At 42.0% G+C, this 19,459-nt stretch overlaps 1 protein-coding gene across 4 annotated transcripts in view; it reads left to right on the top strand.

Moving 5' to 3' along the window:
• The first annotated feature begins 699 nt into the window (after positions 1-699).
• Positions 700-19,459, top strand: part of PANK1 (pantothenate kinase 1) — a 61,868-nt gene continuing 43,108 nt past the window's right edge. The window contains exon 1 of one of the 4 annotated variants that reach the window (XM_012659765.1): positions 700-1,672. In XM_012659765.1, coding sequence (XP_012515219.1) covers positions 970-1,672 — 703 coding nt within the window. In that variant the 5' untranslated portion in view covers positions 700-969. Of the gene's footprint in view, positions 1,673-2,395; positions 2,584-19,062; positions 19,107-19,459 lie in introns of those variants that run through there. The other 3 variants (XM_012659766.1, XM_012659767.1, XM_012659768.1) reach the window with 3 other exon arrangements.

The following is a 19,459-nucleotide window of genomic DNA, read 5'->3' as shown; positions in this document are numbered from 1 at the left end:
AAAGGAAGCGAGAACTGCTAATAACAGTGTAATAAGGATAATTACCTCTTTTGAGCATTTACTGTGTGCCAGGATTGTACCAGGTACTTTTAGGTGTATTTCCTCACAACAGCCCCTTGTTACAAAAAGGAAAGCTGAGGCCTCAAGTGATACCTAACTTTGGGAAGGTACTCCCCACCCAAACTTGTCTTGCCTACTGAGCATGCTCAGTCCTATTTCCTAGTGCTTGGTATGTTAACTTGAGCAATAACTTTCTCTGGGTTTGCTTAGTGCCAGGGTTGGAATTTGAACGCAGCGCTAATTCCAAAGCTCAAGGTGTTGATCATCATGTGATGCTGCCTTCCCTTCTTGAAACACAGGCAATTCCTTACTCTATAAATAACGTGACATTGTCTTTTGAAGTCCTTTCTGGGTGAGGAAAACGCTTTTTATAGCACGGCCTTGCCTCCTGTTTACTTGGTCTCTTCCAGCACCGGTTAATCCTGCCTACAATTTTGTCCTTCACTGTCCTTACACTGTCTTCCTAGGTTTCCTCCCTGCAAAAGACAACTCCATGAGACCACATGGTGTTTGTGTGCGTGTGTGCGCCAGCAAAGAAATTTCACTCCCCACCCTCCCCAAGTCTGCCTACTTTTCTATAAATAATTGTTCTCCTCCCTCCCCTCAGGCCTCTGAGTAGTTTGGTCACTTAACCAGATACACACGCACAGGCGCGCGCGGGCGCGCGTAAGGACACACTCACAAAGGTGGGGGAGGGCAACGTGAGTGACCTTGCAAAGGTATCTTGCCCACTGAGGACAGGATTAGCAAAGCTGAAACCTCTGCAAATATTTGTCTTCCTCCTGCATTCCTCCCCAAACAGCTTGCTTCTCTTGCGCTTGCCTCGCCCAGTCCCCCCTCTGCTCGCTCCGCCATACAAAGCCCAACCCGCCCATCTCTTCTTTGCAAGCCTAGAGAACTTCATTCCCCATGTTGAAACTCGTCGGTGGCGGTGGCGGGCAGGACTGGGCATGCTCAGTGGCGGGGACAGGTCCGGGAGGCGAGGAAGCCGCGTTTGAAGTCGCGCGGCCGGGAGATCGGGGGGAGGCAGACGGCTGGGGCCCCGGCTGGGGGTGCGCGGGGATCCCCGATTCCGCGCCCGGGGCGGGCATGCTCCAGGCCGGCGCCGCGGGGCCGGTGCGTGGGGGGCAGGGCGCGGAGGAGGTGGGGGAGTCCTCGGGAGGCGGGGAGGAGCGCGCGGTTCGCCATCCCCAGGCGCCGGCTCTGCGGCTGCTGAATCGGAAGCCGCAGGGAAGATCTGGGGAAATAAAGACGCCCGGGAATGACCTACAGCGAGGCCGCCTGAGCCGGGGCTCGCGCGTAGCCCCGCCAACCCTCGGCATGGGCGACCGCAGCGGGCAGCGGGAGCGCTTGGCCCCGCACTCCCTAGGGGCGCCCCCGGGCACCGGCGCCGCCGCCGTGAACGGGATGCTGCACAACGGCTTCCATCCGCCGCCAGTCCCGCCGCCGCTCGTCTGCAGCCGGGGCCCTGTGGGCGGCGGCGACGCGACGCCCCCGCGCCTCCCGCTCCTGCCAGAGCTCCAGCCACAGCCACCGCTCGCTCAGCACGACTCCCCGGCCAAGAAATGCCGGCTGCGGAGGAGGATGGACTCGGGGAGGAAGAACAGGCCGCGTAAGTCCCGCCGGGAGGGGAGCGCAGGCGCGAGGCAGGCGCAGCGCGCTGGGCCCGGGACAGCGAGCAGCCGGGCAGGCTCCGCAGCGCGTCCCGTGCGCCCCAGCGCCTGCGGTCGTGGGACTGCACGGAGAGGGTGACCGGGATTGATTCTTTCCCCAGGGACGCCAAGCACTAAAGATCGTTGCCTGAGCCAGCCGGTTGCTCTTTCCTATCCGCCGAATGGGCTGACTGGACACGATAGCTTGACTTGGTCTTTATGTCAAGGCTCTATAAAAGGCAAATGCACTGCTCGCCCTTCTAATTGGTCGCTGGGAAAATGCATGTCTGTGAACATTGGTGGGGTCGGGAGTGGGGCGAGAGCGGGCGGCACGGTCGAGGTTGCCCTCTCCTCGCCTGTCTCCCTTCCTCGAGCGTGTCTTGCTGGGGTTGCCGCTCAGGCGACCAGCCTGCCCTTTGAATCGCAGAGTAGCCCCCAGCATCTGGGGTCTGTTGGCGAGGGCAAGTCTGGAGGCGTGGAGTTTGACAACCTCCCAAATCACGGCCTATTAAACGCTGTTTCTTCACAGCCAATGAGAGGGCCTTTTGAGAGGGACACACCCACTGATACCATGTGGGCCGGAACTATGTGGACCAATGAGGATTAGAGGTGGATTTTTTTTCCGAGGAAGGGGGAGGAAGGTACGAGAGTTCGTAATTGTAATGTACAGCACCAAAAGCCGAAGTACGATATTTCACAATCTAAAGCTTGTATATATAATGGTAGTTTGTAAAGGGTACCTTCCCCACAGGACGTTCTGGGATGTAAATTTGTAGGTCGAGTTTTCTAGTTTTTCTTGTCTGAGCCGAACCTCAGCTGGTTACCTCTTTGTGCTTGTCTTTAATGAAGCTTCTGAATGGCAAAAAGCAAAGTAAGTAGAATGCATACTAATAAATGACTGCATTCAAACACGCACCTTTTGCATAGAGGTTATTCTGTTTGGCATAGGGAAATTGTTAAATAGGTTTTGGATTTGTGTAAATGTTTGATATTTGGCAAACAGCCTAACACCTTCACTTTTTCCTGTTTCTCTTTTAGTCTTTTTATCTCTTTGACTCTTAGTTTTTCTGCATTGAATTAAAGTTTCTAAGACTTTAGAAAGCACTTTAACATGACTCTGATACTTGTATTTTGTTGATTTGAAATGTTAAGGTTAAAAGTTAAGATTTTGTGTGGAACTTTGAAGCCACATAGCAGATCTGGTTATTGTAAGGAGTAAGGTTGTAAACTAGCACCTGAATTTTTATTTACTTTTGTTTTTGATATTTGTTAGAAGATGACTTTCTTTATGGACTTAATATTGATCACCTATGATTTACTAACCTGTTTCACTCTTTTTAAACTACATTTTATTCTCTAAACTACGTCAACAAGTTGTAATGGGGTTTGCAATGAAAATAGCTAAAATATAAAAAAAGATAACTGTATTTTTTGTTTAGTATTGCTAGCTTGAATGGTCTATGTTTACTTGAGGATATAACACCTCTTGAAATAATTTTTGAGGAATTGAAAATACACTCTAGGCCAGGCGCAGTGGCTCACGCCTGTAGTCCCGGCTACTCCCGAGGTTGAGGTTGAGGCAAGAGGATCCTTTGAGCCCAGGAGTTTGAGATTGCTGTGAGCTAGGCTGATGCCACATCACCCTAGCTGGGGTGACAGAGCGAGACTATCTCAAAAAAAAAAAAAGAAAAGAAAATACACTCCAACAGTAGCTTAAAGACAGAGAAAAACTAACCTAAGCCTTAACTTGTACTTGCAAACCCATAGAAATTATATTAAAATACAAGAAAATATAACTATATCTGCCTGTGAGCTTTGTGTCAAAAATTAAAGTGGTTCGTATTTTTTACAAAAATGAAAATCTTAGTTGTTTTAAGTTTAGTAACAATAATAATTATTTATGTTTTTTTAAAGGATTTATCAGAATTGACTTTTCATTATCCTATCTTTTCTCAGATTTGAACAAACATTTCTGAAATAAATTTTACATATTCTGAGGAGTCACATCTGCTCTTTCACTTCCAAAATTTCTTAGTTAAAATTGTTTAATTTAATATCTTGTACCTTGCCTATTAACATTCACATATCATTTACTATAAAAAGAAATATTGTTCAATGAGTTGATATTTAGGTACTATAAGAGGAATCTACTTAGTGTTAAGCACATTCCTATTTTCTGATGACTGACAGAATTTACATGCATGATTATTGCAAAGAATATTTGAGTGCTTTGAATGTATATTTTAAGAGTATGTTGGTGGTGAAGCATCAAGCTGGATCCTGCTTACCAGTTTACAACATCAGATGCCTGCCTCTGTCCAAACCAGGTATGTGTTAGGACAGCCAGTGGTATCACTTCTAAAGACACACGGACTCTTACTTTTTCTGTGTGGTTATATGTGGTTAGGTGTTTTTCTATTTGATAATATTTTGAGTAGAGTGCAATACAAATTTCATGTTTGAAAATGATGAATGGAATGAAACATATTTCAGAATTTTTAGATTATTTTAGAAATTTTAATCTGACCTGTAAATTTAGATACTATTTACCATCTTGCAATCTCAAACTCAGATCAGTGGCAGGTTGATTTTGCTAAACCCGGAAAGGAGAATGTTGTCCACTATATTCATCAAAAGTGATTGTTGGAACACAGTGGCTCAAAGCTGTAATCCTTGCACTTTGGGATGCTGAAGTGGGAGGATTGCTTGAGGCCACGAGTTCCAAACCAGCCTGAGCAACATAGCGAAAGCATCTCTACAAAAAATAGAAAAATTAGCCTGGCATGGTGGTGCACAGCTGTTAATCCCAGCTATTCGGAGGGCTGGGACTTTGGCAGGAGGAATCCCTTGAGCCCAGGAGATTGAAGTTGCAGTGAGCTATGATGATGCCACTGTACTTTAGCCAGGGTAACAGAGCGAGACCCTGTCTCAAGGAAAGAAAAAAAAGTGACATCACCACTCTCTACTCCCCCTTGGAAGGCTTCCAAAACTAACTGGTTCATCAGGATTTCTTAGTTACTTTACCTGCCTCTGCTACTTAGCAGCAGTGTAACAACTGAGGTATTGGCTCTCATCTTGAACCGCTGGAGTTGGGCTAAGTGATCTCGAAGGGTTGTTTCTTGTACCTTCGGAATTCTATGATACTCGACCAGGCGCCATGATTCACGCCTGTAATCCTAGCACTCTGGGAGGTTGAGGCGGGGGAATCGCTTGAGCTCAGGAGTTTGAGACCAGATCTGAGCAAAAGTGAGAACCCATCTCTACTAAAAACAGAAAAAATTAGGTGGATGTGGTGGTGCATGCCTGTAGTCCCAGCTACTAGGGAGGCTGAGGCAGGAGGATGGCTTGAGCCCAGGAGTTTGAGGTTGCAGTAAGCTAGGCTGACGCCACGGTACCCTAGCCTGGGCTATATAGAGTGAGACTCTGCCTCAAAAAAAAAAAAAAAAAAAAAAATTCTATGATACTTTAGAACTGACAGTTCTTCCTACATGACCTCTACACTAGTTATCTGCTCCACCCTGTGACTTACCATTTAATTATACATGGGTTTTTTTGCCTTGTGCTGATTGTTTCAAATGTATTACTTGGCTCCCCAATTAAATTAGAAGTCTGATTATAGATGATATATTTTTTCTCATACACCTTGTCCCTTGCGTATAAGAAACATGATTGATGTCACAGAAAAAAGGTACAAGTAACATCACCATCTCGTTGAGGTGCATGTTTCCATCTCTACAACAGACTTTGGCAAAAGTCCTTCAGTGGAGTTTTCACAAGGTTTCACTAGGGAGATTCCTTTGGTTTGCTCCTCAGTGTGCTGATTCTTTGCAGCACACGTAAGTAGCACCTCATGGGGACAGTTCATTTACCAAATATTTTGAAACTAGTGATAGATAGTCCTGCAATGCTGTGAATGTCTAATGGGTTGTAAATGTGTAGTCATTCAATGCCCACCCCTTCCCCCAAGGGCTTGGGTCTGAGTCTCAGCTGGATGAGAGCCAGTTACTAAACCTCTACTTTTCAGTTTCAGTATCAGTAAAATGGAGAAATCATACTATCTCATGGGGTTGATATAAGGATTAAATGAGATAATATATCAAAAAAGAACTTACAGCTAGATGTGGTGGCTCATGCCTATAATCCTAGCACTTGGGAGGCTGAGGTGGGAGGACTGCTTGAGGCCAGGAGTTCAAGACCAACCTGGGCAACATAGCAAGACCTTGTCTCTACAGAAAAATGAAAAAAATTAAAAATAAAATCTTTAAAAAAAAAAGAACTTAGATCCTGTTTGGCACATAGCACTTATTCAGTAAATGCTAGCTGTTATCACTATTGCACTAAACCCTGTCCACCATTAATCCAAAAGACAAGACAATTAAGCTGGCAGATATAACCTCAGACTGACTTTCTTAGTTAAAAATAAAAATATAGGCCTAGAATAAGAAAGAGAATGTAAAAGAAAGAGTTAGATCTGTAACCGACTGTGAATAATCAATTGAAATAACTCACCACGTTTGGACCCACCCAGAAGGTTTTATTTAATTACCTATAATACTCCTAGTCCCACAATTATTTTCCTCTTTTTTGTTTCCCTCCCTCTCTTCTTCCCTCCCTCCCTCCTTTCTTTTCTCTCTCTCTCTCTCTCTCTCTCTCTCTCTCTCTCTCTCTTTCTCTCTTTTTGCCTTTTTCCCCCTGGATATAGCTAAAAATATTGGATAGTACAAAAACTGTAGGAAAAAGCAGGAAAAAGTACTCATGCTCCCATAGCTCAAGAGAACAACTTTAAAATGTATCATATTTTAAAGGTAATTTTGGCTCATATTAAGATAAGATTTTGATAACTATGTTTTTTTTTTTAAGAGACAGAGTTTCATGCTGTCGCCCAAGCTGGAGTGAAGTGATGTGATCATAGCTCACTATAACCACAAACTTCTGGGCTCAAGTGATCCTCCTGCCTCAGCCTCCTGAGCACCTAGGCCTACAGGCATGCACCACCATGCCTGGCTGATTTTTAAAAAAATTTTTTGTGGAGACAGGATCTCACTATGTTGCCTAGGCTGATCTCAAACTCCTGACCTCAAGTGATCCTCCCACCTCAGCCTCCCAAAGTGCTAGGATTACAGGCATGACCCACTATACCTGGTCTGATAACTTTTTAATTAAAAATTTTAGTATGAGCATTTTCTGATGGCATTTAAGCATCATACATAATGGTTGTATTATAGTTCTGATATTCCATTATGTGTATATACCGTAATTTATTTAACCTGTCTCTTGTAGCTTTGGACTGCAGCTAGGGTCTCTCCATCATGAAGCACATGTGTGTGTGCACGCACGTACACACACACAAAGTTTTTGAATCACTAATTCAAATGTTGTAGTCTTTTTTTTTTGAGACAGAGTCTCACTCTTTTGCCCGGGCTAGAGTGCCGTGGCGTCAGCCTAGCTCACTGCAACCTCAAACTCCTGGGCTCAAGCGATCCTTCTGCCTCAGCCTCCCAAGTAGCTGGGACTACAGGCATGTGCCACCATACCCAGCTAATTTTTTCTATATATTTTTAGTTGTCTGATTAATTTCTTTGTATTTTTAGTAGAGACGGGGTCTCGCTCTTGCTCAGGCTGGTTTTGAACTCCTGAGCTCAAACAATCCGCTCGCCTCGGCCTCCCAGAGTGCTAGGATTACAGGCGTGAGCCACTGCGCCCGGCCCAAATGTTGTAGTCTTGATTAGAACTTGGAGTATTTTACTGTATTAGAAAGCAAAAATGTGGCAGCAACAACTTTGTACATAATTCTTTTTACCTTAAAGTTATTTTCAATAAGATTGGTGAATACATTCTTTTTAGGGGAGGAACAGAAATGACACAAAGCAGTATATAGATAATTGTCTTAAAATTCTGGACATTTTAGATACTAAGGACACTGTTTTAGATAAGCCACAGCATTAGCAGAGGGAGGAGAAAAATGCAAAGAAAATAATTGCATCACCAAATATTATGCCGCAGAAAGACAAATGTTTGAACATCATCTGAAGAGCTCAAGGATATGTGCTACCCTCTTCCTTCCCGTGCAAGGCAAGAGGCAGTAATAATGAGCAGATCCAGGCAGAAGGCCTTCTGGGAGGAGGTTCTGACTTCTCAAATCATCCATGTAGAACCTTCAGATAGCAGAAAATTGGTGAGAGTTCTTTATGCCCGTGGTCCCCAACCCCCGGCCTGCTGACTGGTACCTCTCTGTGGCCTATTAGGAACCAGGGTGCACATCAGGAGGAGAGCAGCAGGTGAGCCAGCCAAACTTCATCTGTACTTACAGATCACTAGTATCACTGCCTGAGCTCCACAGCACCCATGCCCCCACCCCCACACCCACCCCTGGCCTGGAAAAATTGTCTTCTATGAAACCCATCCCTGGTGCCAAAAAGGTTGGGGACTGATGCAGTTATGCACATAGCATACAGGTAGGTGCGAACTGAAGAAGCCCAAATCTGTTACCAGTTTAACACATTGACTACCACGCTAGAAAAAAAAATTTTCTTGGGGCCACGAACATTAGAATAAAAACTTCGAAAACAAAATGATCCTTTCTAATTTAATGCAAAATTTGTTATTTTTTATTATTTTCTATACATCAGTTATATGCAACTTGAAAAATTGTTCACTCAGCTCAAGGTGAAGAGATGCGCGAGTTGCATATGCTTCACCAGGCCCTGGACTCAAAACTAGCGTGAGTGAAATACAACTAACATGGCAGTTAATGTGTTAAGCCACCATTGTGAAAGTATAAGTCTTCAATTTTCTAAATATCGGAATATTTAGTTTTGGTGCTTGGATTTTACGTTACCCCTGGATCAAGCTAATTAGAAAAAGCAGTATAAAAAATGAGTAGGTGAAATTTTCTGATTGTATCTGCATAGAGTATGGATATATGTTCCCTTTTTTTGACATAATACTTCTAGATAGATGGGAAGCATTGCAAATTCAACAACAGAAGACTAGGATGGAAAGCAGGAACATACTTCAGTATTGCTACCTTCTGGGACATGGTCAAATCACCACATTTGTCAATTAAGTTATGAATTGTACAATACACATTTGAATTTATGATTAGGAATTTTTTTTTTTTTTTTGAGACAGAGTCTCACTCTTTTGCCCGGGCTAGAGTGAGTGCCGTGGCGTCAGCCTAGCTCACAGCAACCTCACACTCCTGGGCTCAAGCAATCCTTCTGCCTCAGCCTCCCAAGTAGCTGGGACTACAGGCATGTGCCACCATGCCCGGCTAATTTTTTCTATATATTTTTAGTTGTCTGATTAATTTCTTTCTATTTTTAGTAGAGACAGGGTCTCGCTCTTGCTCAGGCTGGTTTCGAACTCCTGAGCTCAAACAATCCGCCCGCCTCCCAGAGTGCTAGGATTACAGGCGTGAGCCACCGCGCCCGGCCTATGATTAGGAATTTAAAGTCCAAGTGTCCAGTGTCTAAGTGCTTAAGGATCAGGACTTTTTAAACATACCTAGACCGCTTTTCCCCCAAGACTAGTAAGTTAATTTTAACATTAATGTTGATACAATGCATATTTTGTTTGGCATGGTAATAAAGATGGAAGTAGTGTTAATTTTTAACATGTGAGACATTTAACAAGTGTATGAAACAAAACTCTGTTTTGGAGACAGAGTTAAGTAGGGAAACAAAGGAGTTTGGGTTTTAGCTGACGGGTTGCCTTTTGTATATGTGATAGCCTGATACAATATTTTGTGTGTGTATGTGTTAAATACAAACCAATTATCATGAAAATAAATCAAGTTTTGACTCCTAATGTATTTAATTATATGTGCTTTAGCTTTAATATGTAAGCCAGTATTCACCTTAGGATGACAAGTGTTTAGTGTACCCAGTATGGCATACGTAATTTCTAAGTAGACTTTTTGTCTAGATAGTGCACCTGTCAAGCTTAGTATCTCATTACTTAATTTATGACATCTTTTAGATTCTTAGAGTTGGGTAAGCACATGTGTATGTGTGTGTCTTTTCTCCTTGGGAATGTATTTGAGAGCAGCAGATGATTTGAAGGGGCAAGGGAATGTTATTTTTAGAGGCACTTGTATCAAAATAATTATCTGGACCTCTAACAGATTTCTCTATAGTTAGGAAAGAGGGTAGAAAAACTCATAACAATGGTTGGTACTCACAGCAGCACCTTTGATTTTATTCGGTATTGAGAATAGCTATTATTGAGCTCCAACTATGTGCCTGTCATTCCATATGTGCTTTTACAAAAGCATGTGATTACCATGCCCATTATCCATTTTACAGATGGGAAAAAAGAGGCTCAAAGAAGTAAAGCAACTGGCCCAAAGACTTGTAATCAGTGAATTGCAGGACTAAATTTCAACCCAAGTCTATTTCCATTGCCAACTAGCTTTCTTTTCTGCCACAATAAGCCTGTTATTTATGTTGGGAAAAGAAAATGTGTTCTGTAAAACTTTGGAAAAGGTAGGTGTGGTGTATTCTGTACATCTCTGGCAAAAAGCTCATCTATGTGTCCATGGAAGTAACAGTAACCAACTTTACACAGCACTTACAATATGCCGGGCACTAAACTAAACACTTTACATGGGTTATCTCATCAAATACTCCCAGCAGTCTTGTGAGATAGGTACTGTCATTATCTTCCTTTTACAGATGAAGAAACTGAGGGATGAGGGGAGAGGGGGCAAGGGCAACATACATAACCTAAACATCTGTACCCCCATAATATGCTGAAATAAAAAAAAGAGAAGAAACTGAGGGCTCAGGACTCAGAATAAAATGGAGTTGCGATTTTTGACTCTGCTGGGCAGGACCCTAATGGGTTCCTTGAATAAATGCAGGTAGTGTTCTGTAGTGGAAAGAGATTTGGAGCCACCAGACCGTGATTCAGATCCTCATTCCACTACTTAATAGCAGCGAAGCCTGAGGCAAGATTCTTACGTTTTCTGAGACTCACTTCGTTGAATAGGGATAATGGTGGCCATCTTATTAGTGGTAGTGAGAACCAAATGTGGCAAATGTATATAAAATGTATAGTAACATGCCTGGACCCTGGTATATGCGTAGTAAATGATATCCTATTAGGTCATTAAATATGAAATGTCCAATTTTGAATCAAAAGTTTAGTTTATTATATCTCAAGCAAAAAGCAGTATGAGTAATCAAAGTATGTGCCTAAACTATCGACACAGTGTTGCCATCTTAACAGTAGCTTATGCCAGCAATGAAGAAGCCTGGAGAGCTAGTGGCAATGAAATAGTGAAAGATGTTTTCCACAGCTTGTTGAGAATTGAATATTTTTCCTTGCAAGAAGTGGTCCAAAGCCCGGAAGAAGTGGTAGTCAGTTAGGGCAAGGTCTGATGAATATGGTGGATGACAGAGAGTTTCTAAGTCCAGCTTCTGTAGTTTGAGCGGCATTGTTTTTTGTGGCATGTGGTCTTGCAAGAGGATTAGCCTGTCTATTGACCAATTTTGGGTGCTTAGTCAAAAGCATCCCCATCATTTCATCCAGCTGTTGCAGTAGACACCTACTGTAGTTGATTGAGCAGGTTTCGTGAAGCTGTAGTGGATAATACCAGTGCTGGATCACCAAACAGACCTATTAGCTTTTTTTTTGTTGTTTTTTTTTTGTTTTTTTTTTGTGGAGACAGAGTGTCACTCGCGTCCTGGGCAGAGTGCAGTGAGGGGGGTCACCGCAAGCTCCAGGTCCTGGGCTGTGAGTGATCCTTCTGCCTCAGCCTCCCTGGCGGCTGGGACTACAGGCGCTTGCCAGAGCGCCCGGCTGCGTTTTGTTGGTTTTGTGTGTTTTTTTTTTTTGTCTTTACTATTTTTTGTTTGTAGTGGTAGAGACGGGGTCTCACCGCGCTGAGGCCGGTGTCGAACCGGCGAGCTGCAGCTATCCTCCCGCCTCGGCCTCCCAGGAAGCTGGGACAACAGGCGTGAGCCACCGCGCCCGGCCCCTATTAGCTTTTTTTGATGAATATTCAGTTTTGGACTGTGTTTGGGCACTTCATCTTTATCCAAACATTATGCTGAACACTTGCAATTATCAAAAAGAATCCATTTTTCATCACACATAACAATATGGTATAGAAATGGTTCGCTTTTATGTCGCGACAGCAAAGAAAAGCAAGCTTCAAGATGATTTCTCTTCTGATGCTCGTTTAATTTATGTGGTACCCATCCATCCAGCTTCTTTGCCTTGCCCGTTTGTTTCAAATGGTCCAATGTTGGAATAGTAACGTCAAACCTTGCTGCTAATTCATGTGTAGTTTGAAATGGATTCGCTTCCACTACAGCTTTCAGCTCATAATTATCCACCTTGGTCTCAGGTCACCCACATGGCTCATTTTTAAGATTAAAATGACCAGAAGGGAACTTCTCAAACCAACGACATACTGTGCATTCATTAGCCACACCCTTCCCTAACACTTCGTTGATATTTCGAGCTGTTTGCATTGGTTCCATGACAGAACTCATTCAAAAATAACACGCATTTTTGACTTATCCAAGGTTTCATAAAAATTCCTCTAAAAAAATTTGAAAGATAATCACAAGCTAAAATGTGTGTTTGTAAGAATGAGGATGTACCTTCACAATAAAAAAACAACAAGAAGTGTCAAATTGAAATGACAGAGATATCAACTGTCAAACTTGATACTTAAGGAAATCGGACATTTCATACTTACTCTTTACTGTGGTTTGAATGTGTCCCCCAAAAAACATGTGTTGGAAACTTAATACCCAATGCAACAGTGTTGGGAGGTGGGACCTAATGAAAGATGTTTAGGTCATGAGGTTCCACCCTCATAAATGGACTAATGGCAATTATAAAAGAGCTTAAGTCTGCAAGTTCAATCTCTTGCTTTCCCTCACATGTGCTCTTTTGACCTGCTGCCGTGAGATGATGCAGCAAGAAGTCGGCAATTATAAAAGAGCTTAAGGCTGCAAGTTCAATCTCTTGCTTTCCCTCACATGTGCTCTTTTGACCTGCTGCCGTGAGATGATGCAGCAGGAAGGCTCAATTATAAAAGAGCTTAAGGCTGCAAGTTCAATCTCTTGCTTTCTCTCACATGTGCTCTTTTGACCTGCTGCCATGAGATGATGCAGCAAGAAGGCCCTCCCCATATGTGGCCCCTCAATCTTGGACTTCCCAGCCTCCAGAGCAGTAAGCCAAATAAATTTCTGTTCATATAAATTGCTTAGTGTCAGATAGTACGTTATAGCAGCACAAAATGGACTATGACAGAAACCTGGTACTGACAAGTGGGGCTGTTGCTTTAACACATAACCTGAAAATGTGGCAACAGCTGTGCAACTGGGTAATGGGTAGAGGCTGGAAGATAATGGAGGAGCAGGCTAGAAAAAAACCTGTATTGCTGTGAATGGAGCATTAAGTGAGATACTGGCATGGGTTCAGAAGAAAAACAGAGCTGTAGTGACATCAGAATCTTTTTAGAGCTTACTTAAATTATTGTGATCAGAATGTCGTGATCAGAATGGTGGTAGAATTATGGACAGTAAAGGCAATTCCAGTGAGGTTGCAGACAGAAACGAGGAACAAGGTATTGGAAATTGGAGTAAAGGCCATCCTTGTTATAAAGTAGCAAAGAACTTGGCTCAATTGTGTCCGTGCCCTAAGACTTTATGGAAGGCCGAATTTAAGAGTGATAAACTAGGATATCCAGTGGAAGAGTAAGAGTAAAGGAAGAGTAAGTAAAATATTGAAGGAGCTGCATGGCTTCTTTTAACTGCAAACAGTACAGAAAAAGAAGAGAGAAATGATTTAAAGACAAACTTTTTAACTCAAAGGAAAACAGAATTTAGGGATTTAAAAAACATTTTTCTTTAATTAATTGATTTTTTGTAGAGGTAGATTCTTGCCATGTTGTCCAGGCTGGTCTCAAACTCCTAGCCTCAAGTGATCGTCCTGCCTCAGCCTCCCAAAGTGTTTGGATTACAGGCCTGAGCCACCATACCCAGCCTAGAATTTAGGGATTTAAAGGATTCTCAGCCTGGCCATGTGGTAGAGAATGCAAGAGCGTTTTCAGAAGAGAAACTGAGGATGAGGCCAAGCTACCAATTCATAAGAAGATTAGTAGAAGTATAACAAAGTCCAGACTCTTCCTCAGCACAATGAGAGAGTGACCCCAAAGGCACTTTGGCAATTACTGGTGTGGCCCCTCCCATCACAGGCTCAGAGTGCCAAGACCTGGGAGAAGGACCACATATAGGATGGTAGTCCCTTCCTATATGGATTATAATGGACCTGAAAAATTCCTATTGCCTAGTGACATCATAGGCATTGTAACGGCATAGCACAACACATTACTCACCCGTTTGTGGTGGTGCTGGTGTAAACAAGCCTAATGCACTGCCAGTTGCACAAAAGTATAGCACATACAATCACATATGGTACATAATACTTGATGATAAACGACTATGCTCCTGGTTTATATATTTACTATATTATACTTTTTATTGTTATTTTAGAGTGTACTCCTTCTACTTATTGAAAAAAAAAGTTAGCTGTAAAACAGCCTCTGGCAAGTCCTTCAAGAAGCATTGTTATCATAAGAGATGATGCCTGCATACATATTACTGCCCCTAAAAACCTTCCAGTAGGACAAGATGTGATCCTGACCCCGTGTAGGTCTAGGGTAATGTGTGTGTTTATGTCTTAGTTTTTAACAAAGAAGTTTAAAGAGTAAAAATATTTTTAAATAGAAAAAAGCTGGTAGAATGAGGATATAAAGAAAGAAAATATTTTCATACAGCTGTACGTGTTTTAAGCTAAGTGTTATTATAAATCAAAAAGTTTTTTAAAAATTAATGGCCGGGCGCAGTGGCTCACGCCTGTAATCCTAGCACTCTGGGAGGCCGAGGCGGGTGGATTGTTTGAGCTCAGGAGTTTGAAACCAGCCTGAGCAAGAGCGAGACCCTGTCTCTACTAAAAATAGAAAGAAATTAATCGGACAACTAAAAAAATATATAGAAAAAATTAGCCGGGCATGGTGGCGCATGCCTGTAGTCCCAGCTACTCGGGAGGCTGAGGCAGAAGGATTGCTTGAGCCCAGGAGTTTGAGGTTACTGTGAGCTAGGCTGATGCCACAGCACTCACTCTAGCAAAAAGAGTGAGACTCTGTCTCAAAAAAAATAAATAAATAAATAAATAAATTAATTAATTAAAAAGTTTATAAAGTAAAACAGTTATAGTAAGCTAAGTTTAATTTATTGAAGGAAAAAAATTTTTTTATTAACAAAGGAAATAGATGAAAAAATTTTAAAATAAATTTAGTGTAGCCTAAGTGTATGGTGTTTATAAAGTCCTCAGTAGTGTACAGAAATATCCTAGGCCTTCACATTCACCCAGCACTCACTCACTGACTCACCCAGAGCAACTTCAGTTCTGCAAGCTCCATTCATGGTAAGAGCCCTATACAGGTGTATCGTTTTTTTATCTTTTGTACTGTATTTTTACTGTACCTTTTCTATGCTTAGATATGTTTAGATACACGAGTATTTGCCATTGTGTTACAGTTGCCTACAGTATTCAGTACGGTAACATGCTGTACAGGTGCATATGGCCTAGATGTGTAGTAGGATGTACCATCTGTTAATAGGTCTGTGTGTGCTCCATGATATTTGCACAGTGACAAAAATTGCTTAATGATGCATTTCTCAGAATGTTTTTCTGTCGTTAAGTGATGTGTGACTGTATGTCAAAAGAGAGGCCTAGGGTGCCCTCTGGACATTGGGGCTCTCTGCCCAGGACCACCTCAGGTCTGGCATGGTGCTCCTTGATCACCCCAGATGTGGCTCAAGGGTGCTCTGCTGTGGTTGGGGCCACAGCTTTCAAACGTGCAAGCAGCACATCTTAGCAGTGTCCACATAGTGTTAAGTCTGCAGGTGTGTAGAGTGCAAGAGTTGTGGGGGCATGGCTTTCTCTACCTAGATTTCAAGGGATGTCATGGATAGCCTGGGAGCCCAGGCAGAGACTTGGTGCAGTAGAGGCGTCACCACAGAGAGGCCCTGCTAGGACAATGCCCAGCAGAATTTTGGGGTCAGAGAGCAGCTGCAGACAGTCCTCACTAGGGCAGTACCTAGTGAAGCCTTGGGGATGGGGCCACCCCAAGACTCCAGAATCGTAGGACTACCAGTGTGAAACACCAGTCTGGGAGAGCCATAGGCACTGCTCCAACCTGTGAGAGCTACTGTGTGGGTGGGCCAAGCGAAGCCATAGGGGCGGGGCTGCCTGAAGCCTTGGAGGCCCAACCTCTGCCCCAGTATGCCCAGAAAATGGAACATAGAGTCAAGGATGATTATTCTGGAGCCTTAAGATTTAATGTTTGCTGTCTTGGGTTTTGGACTTACTTGGAAGAAGTTACCTCGTTCTTCTTGCTTATTTTTCCCTTTTGGAATGGAAATGTCTATCCTGTGCCTATCCCGCCATTGTATTTTTTTTATATTTGTACAAATATTTTGGAACTTGTTTGATTTCACAGGCTCACAGCTGGAGGGGAATTTGCCTCAGGATGAATCCTGCCTTGATCCATATCTGATTTAGGATAAGACTCTGGACTTTGGACTTTTGAGTTGATGGTGGAACAAGTTAAGACTTTTGGGGCTATTGCATGGAATGAATGTATTTTGTATGTAGGAAGGACATGAATTTTGGGGGCCAAGGGTTTGAGTGTTTCCCAATCTGTTCATTATAAATTACCCAGTCTCGGGTATTCTATTATAATAGCACAAAATACACTAAGATACTATTAATACTAGCTTTATTAATATTAATAAAGGGCATTTAATATTAATATCATTGCTGTTAATTAGTCACAGAGGCTTTCAAAACTTTCTGAAATATCAGGATTTCCATGAATTCACCTTGCCCTAACTGACTAGGGATCTTTTTGGGACCGGGTTTCAGAGTATCTTCCAACCTGATCTGACATCACCTTTTCAATGGAAGCTCCCCTAATGCCCTCTGATGTTTCTAGAAGCAGGACACATGGCCTGTGTCACAAGTCTTGACCTCATTATCACTTTAATAGATTGCCTCATTGCAGCTCCTGAGACCAAGCACAGAGTGCCCTGAGAGTGATATTGGCAACTTAGTGAAGAAGACTATGTAATTTATTTGACTGCTAATCTAGTGTCAGGACAAAGTTATTTTTTAAAAAGGAAATGTCCTCCTTTGATCTTGACACTGTGATATCTCAGCTCTTGAGTGAGACAGATATGCACAAAGCAGATGAGAAGGATTAGAAAAGTGAGTGCTTTTCCTTTATGAAAGCCACATGAATTGAATATTATTTCAGAATTCAAAACAGCTGTCTCCAGTTCTTGGGCCATTTTTTTGACCCAGTACACCATTGACTGGGACACAGTTCACAGAAGAGGATCAGAGAAAAGTCCCAGAGGGCATCAGTAATACCAACTGAATTATTGAAGTACCTGAGGTAAAGAATGGGAGGAAAGGTCAATATGTCCTTTGCTAAGTAGGACAATGTCAGAGGATGAGAAGTTCGGTAAGGGGACTTTATTCTCAGGAAAGAAAGTATTCCACAAATACTTCAGGGCTCACTGTAGTATAAGGGCAGAATTTCTTTAAAGTCACATTGTCATCTGCCTCACTTTCTCCCTCTAAAATTTCTATCTCAATTATAGTTGGGCTCAGTGCTGGCTTACCCCGTAGGTAACCAGCCAAGTAGGGTGTGTGTGTGTGTGTGTGTGTGTGTGTGTGTGTGTGTGTGTCTGTCTGTGTGTATGCATGCCACCAAAGTATTATTCATAGGAAAATCATAACTTTGGACTTATTTATACTTATTTCATTATTCATTGTTGTTTTTACTTTTGAATGACCTGAGTTATTATGATTGGGGAACACCAAAAGTTTGTCTTTAAAGAGGTGTATATCTGGCCCCAGTTGGGAGTGGTACCTTTCTAGGGTGATTTATAATTTATTTATCACTATTGAAATGTTAGGGTGGAGTTGCCAGAATGTCTTCATTTCATGTTTCTAGTTAGGGCAGGTTGAAATTTGTCCCAGCCAAGAGGGAAAGGAGCTGGGTATGTTTGATTCCATAAAACAGGATCTGTGAGGCAAAAAAGGGACTTCCCCAGTTCAGAGCCATTTGGATTTTACTCCAGAGGTAACTCATTGTTCTCCACTTGTCCTCTCATTGTCCTGAATATTTGGAGAATGTTGGGATTTTTAAAAACTTTTTTATTTAGGAAAATTTCAAACATGCAAAAACTAGAGAGTATAGTATAATGAACTGCCAAGTACTTGTCACTTAGCTTCTGTAATTATCAAATCATGTCCAGTCTTATTTTATTTTATTTATGACATGCCAGTCTCCTCCCATCCTAAACTGGATGATATTGAAGCAAATCTTAGGAATTATATCATTTCAGTATTAAATGCCTTCATATATATTTCTAAAAGATAAGAACTTTTTAAAAAACATAACCATGATCTATTATTTGCTGTAAAAGTTGACACTATTATATCCAGCATTTTATGATAGACAATTAGATAAATTCAGTTATCTAAACACAGTTAAAATTGTTACATCTCATTTGTAGGTAGATAAATGAAAATCTGATATTGTTTTAGCCCTTGGATAATGTTTTTTTTTTTTTTTTTTGCCCAGTACCTGTTGTTATTTGTTTATGATTAACTTTTAACTATTTCTTCATGGTTTGATATTTGAAATCTCATTTTTGGAATGAAATAGTCCTGTGCCAAAAAGCTGCTTTGGAATCACCCCAAAATCACTGGATTAGAAGTGATTAGTATTGCCTACATATTTTTTGTCTTGAAATATAAATTAAGAAATAAGGAACAGTATTGAAAGGATTCTGGCTGGGTGCGGTGGCTCCTGCCTATAATCCCAGCACTTTGGGAGGCCAAAGTGGGAGGATTGCTTGAGCCCAGGAGTGGGAGACCAGCCTGGCAACATAGTGAGACCCCCGTCTTTACAAAAACATTTTTAAAAATTAAAAAGACTAAATAAAATAAAAAGAATTCCATCCCTCTCCTTTCCTCTAAAGTCATTAGGGTGGGGCCAGCAGGAGCAAGCAAGCTAGTTCTCCTGAAGACAATTAGGATGTAGGACTGTGCTCAGGTCTGGGAATCTAGAGTTGCTAGATTTAGGACTGAACCTGGGGTGGGCCAGAGGGACATTACAGGAGGGATATTGATGAAATTTGTGGAATTTGTGATTCCAGGCAATCTTCAGACCTATGATTCTATATTTCAAGTTAACCACAAGAACGAAGAAAAAGATTCTGAATCTATTTAGTATCATCCTATTTATTGAGCATTCCTGGGGATCAAACCGGTTAAACATCAGTGAATTCATATGTAAGTTTTTATACTGGGTTGTAATATAGGGAAGTCTTAGATAGTGGTGTACAAGTGTTTGAGTTTGTTCATTTAATGGATATTTGTTGTGCAACAGCTATATACAGGGTGTGACTTTTAGGAGGTCCAAATGTTTCATTCAAAATTATTCTTAAAATTTTTTTGTCTATTTAAAAGCTGAAATTAAAAAGCATGCTGGAGACCACCCAGGTAATGTTTGGGTGAGTTTCGTAGCTTCAGTCTCATCATCTGTTAAATGGGCATATTAATAGTGCCTACCTCATTGGGTTATGAGAACTACTTACACATTGCATGTAAGCTCCTAGCACAGTCCCAGACACATAATAGTCGCT

This window comes from Propithecus coquereli, unplaced genomic scaffold (genome assembly GCF_000956105.1).
Source record: "Propithecus coquereli isolate 6110/MARCELLA unplaced genomic scaffold, Pcoq_1.0 Scaffold63, whole genome shotgun sequence".
In the NCBI taxonomy this organism is placed as follows: domain Eukaryota; kingdom Metazoa; phylum Chordata; class Mammalia; order Primates; family Indriidae; genus Propithecus; species Propithecus coquereli.
This window is presented reverse-complemented; position numbering and strand designations above follow the sequence as displayed.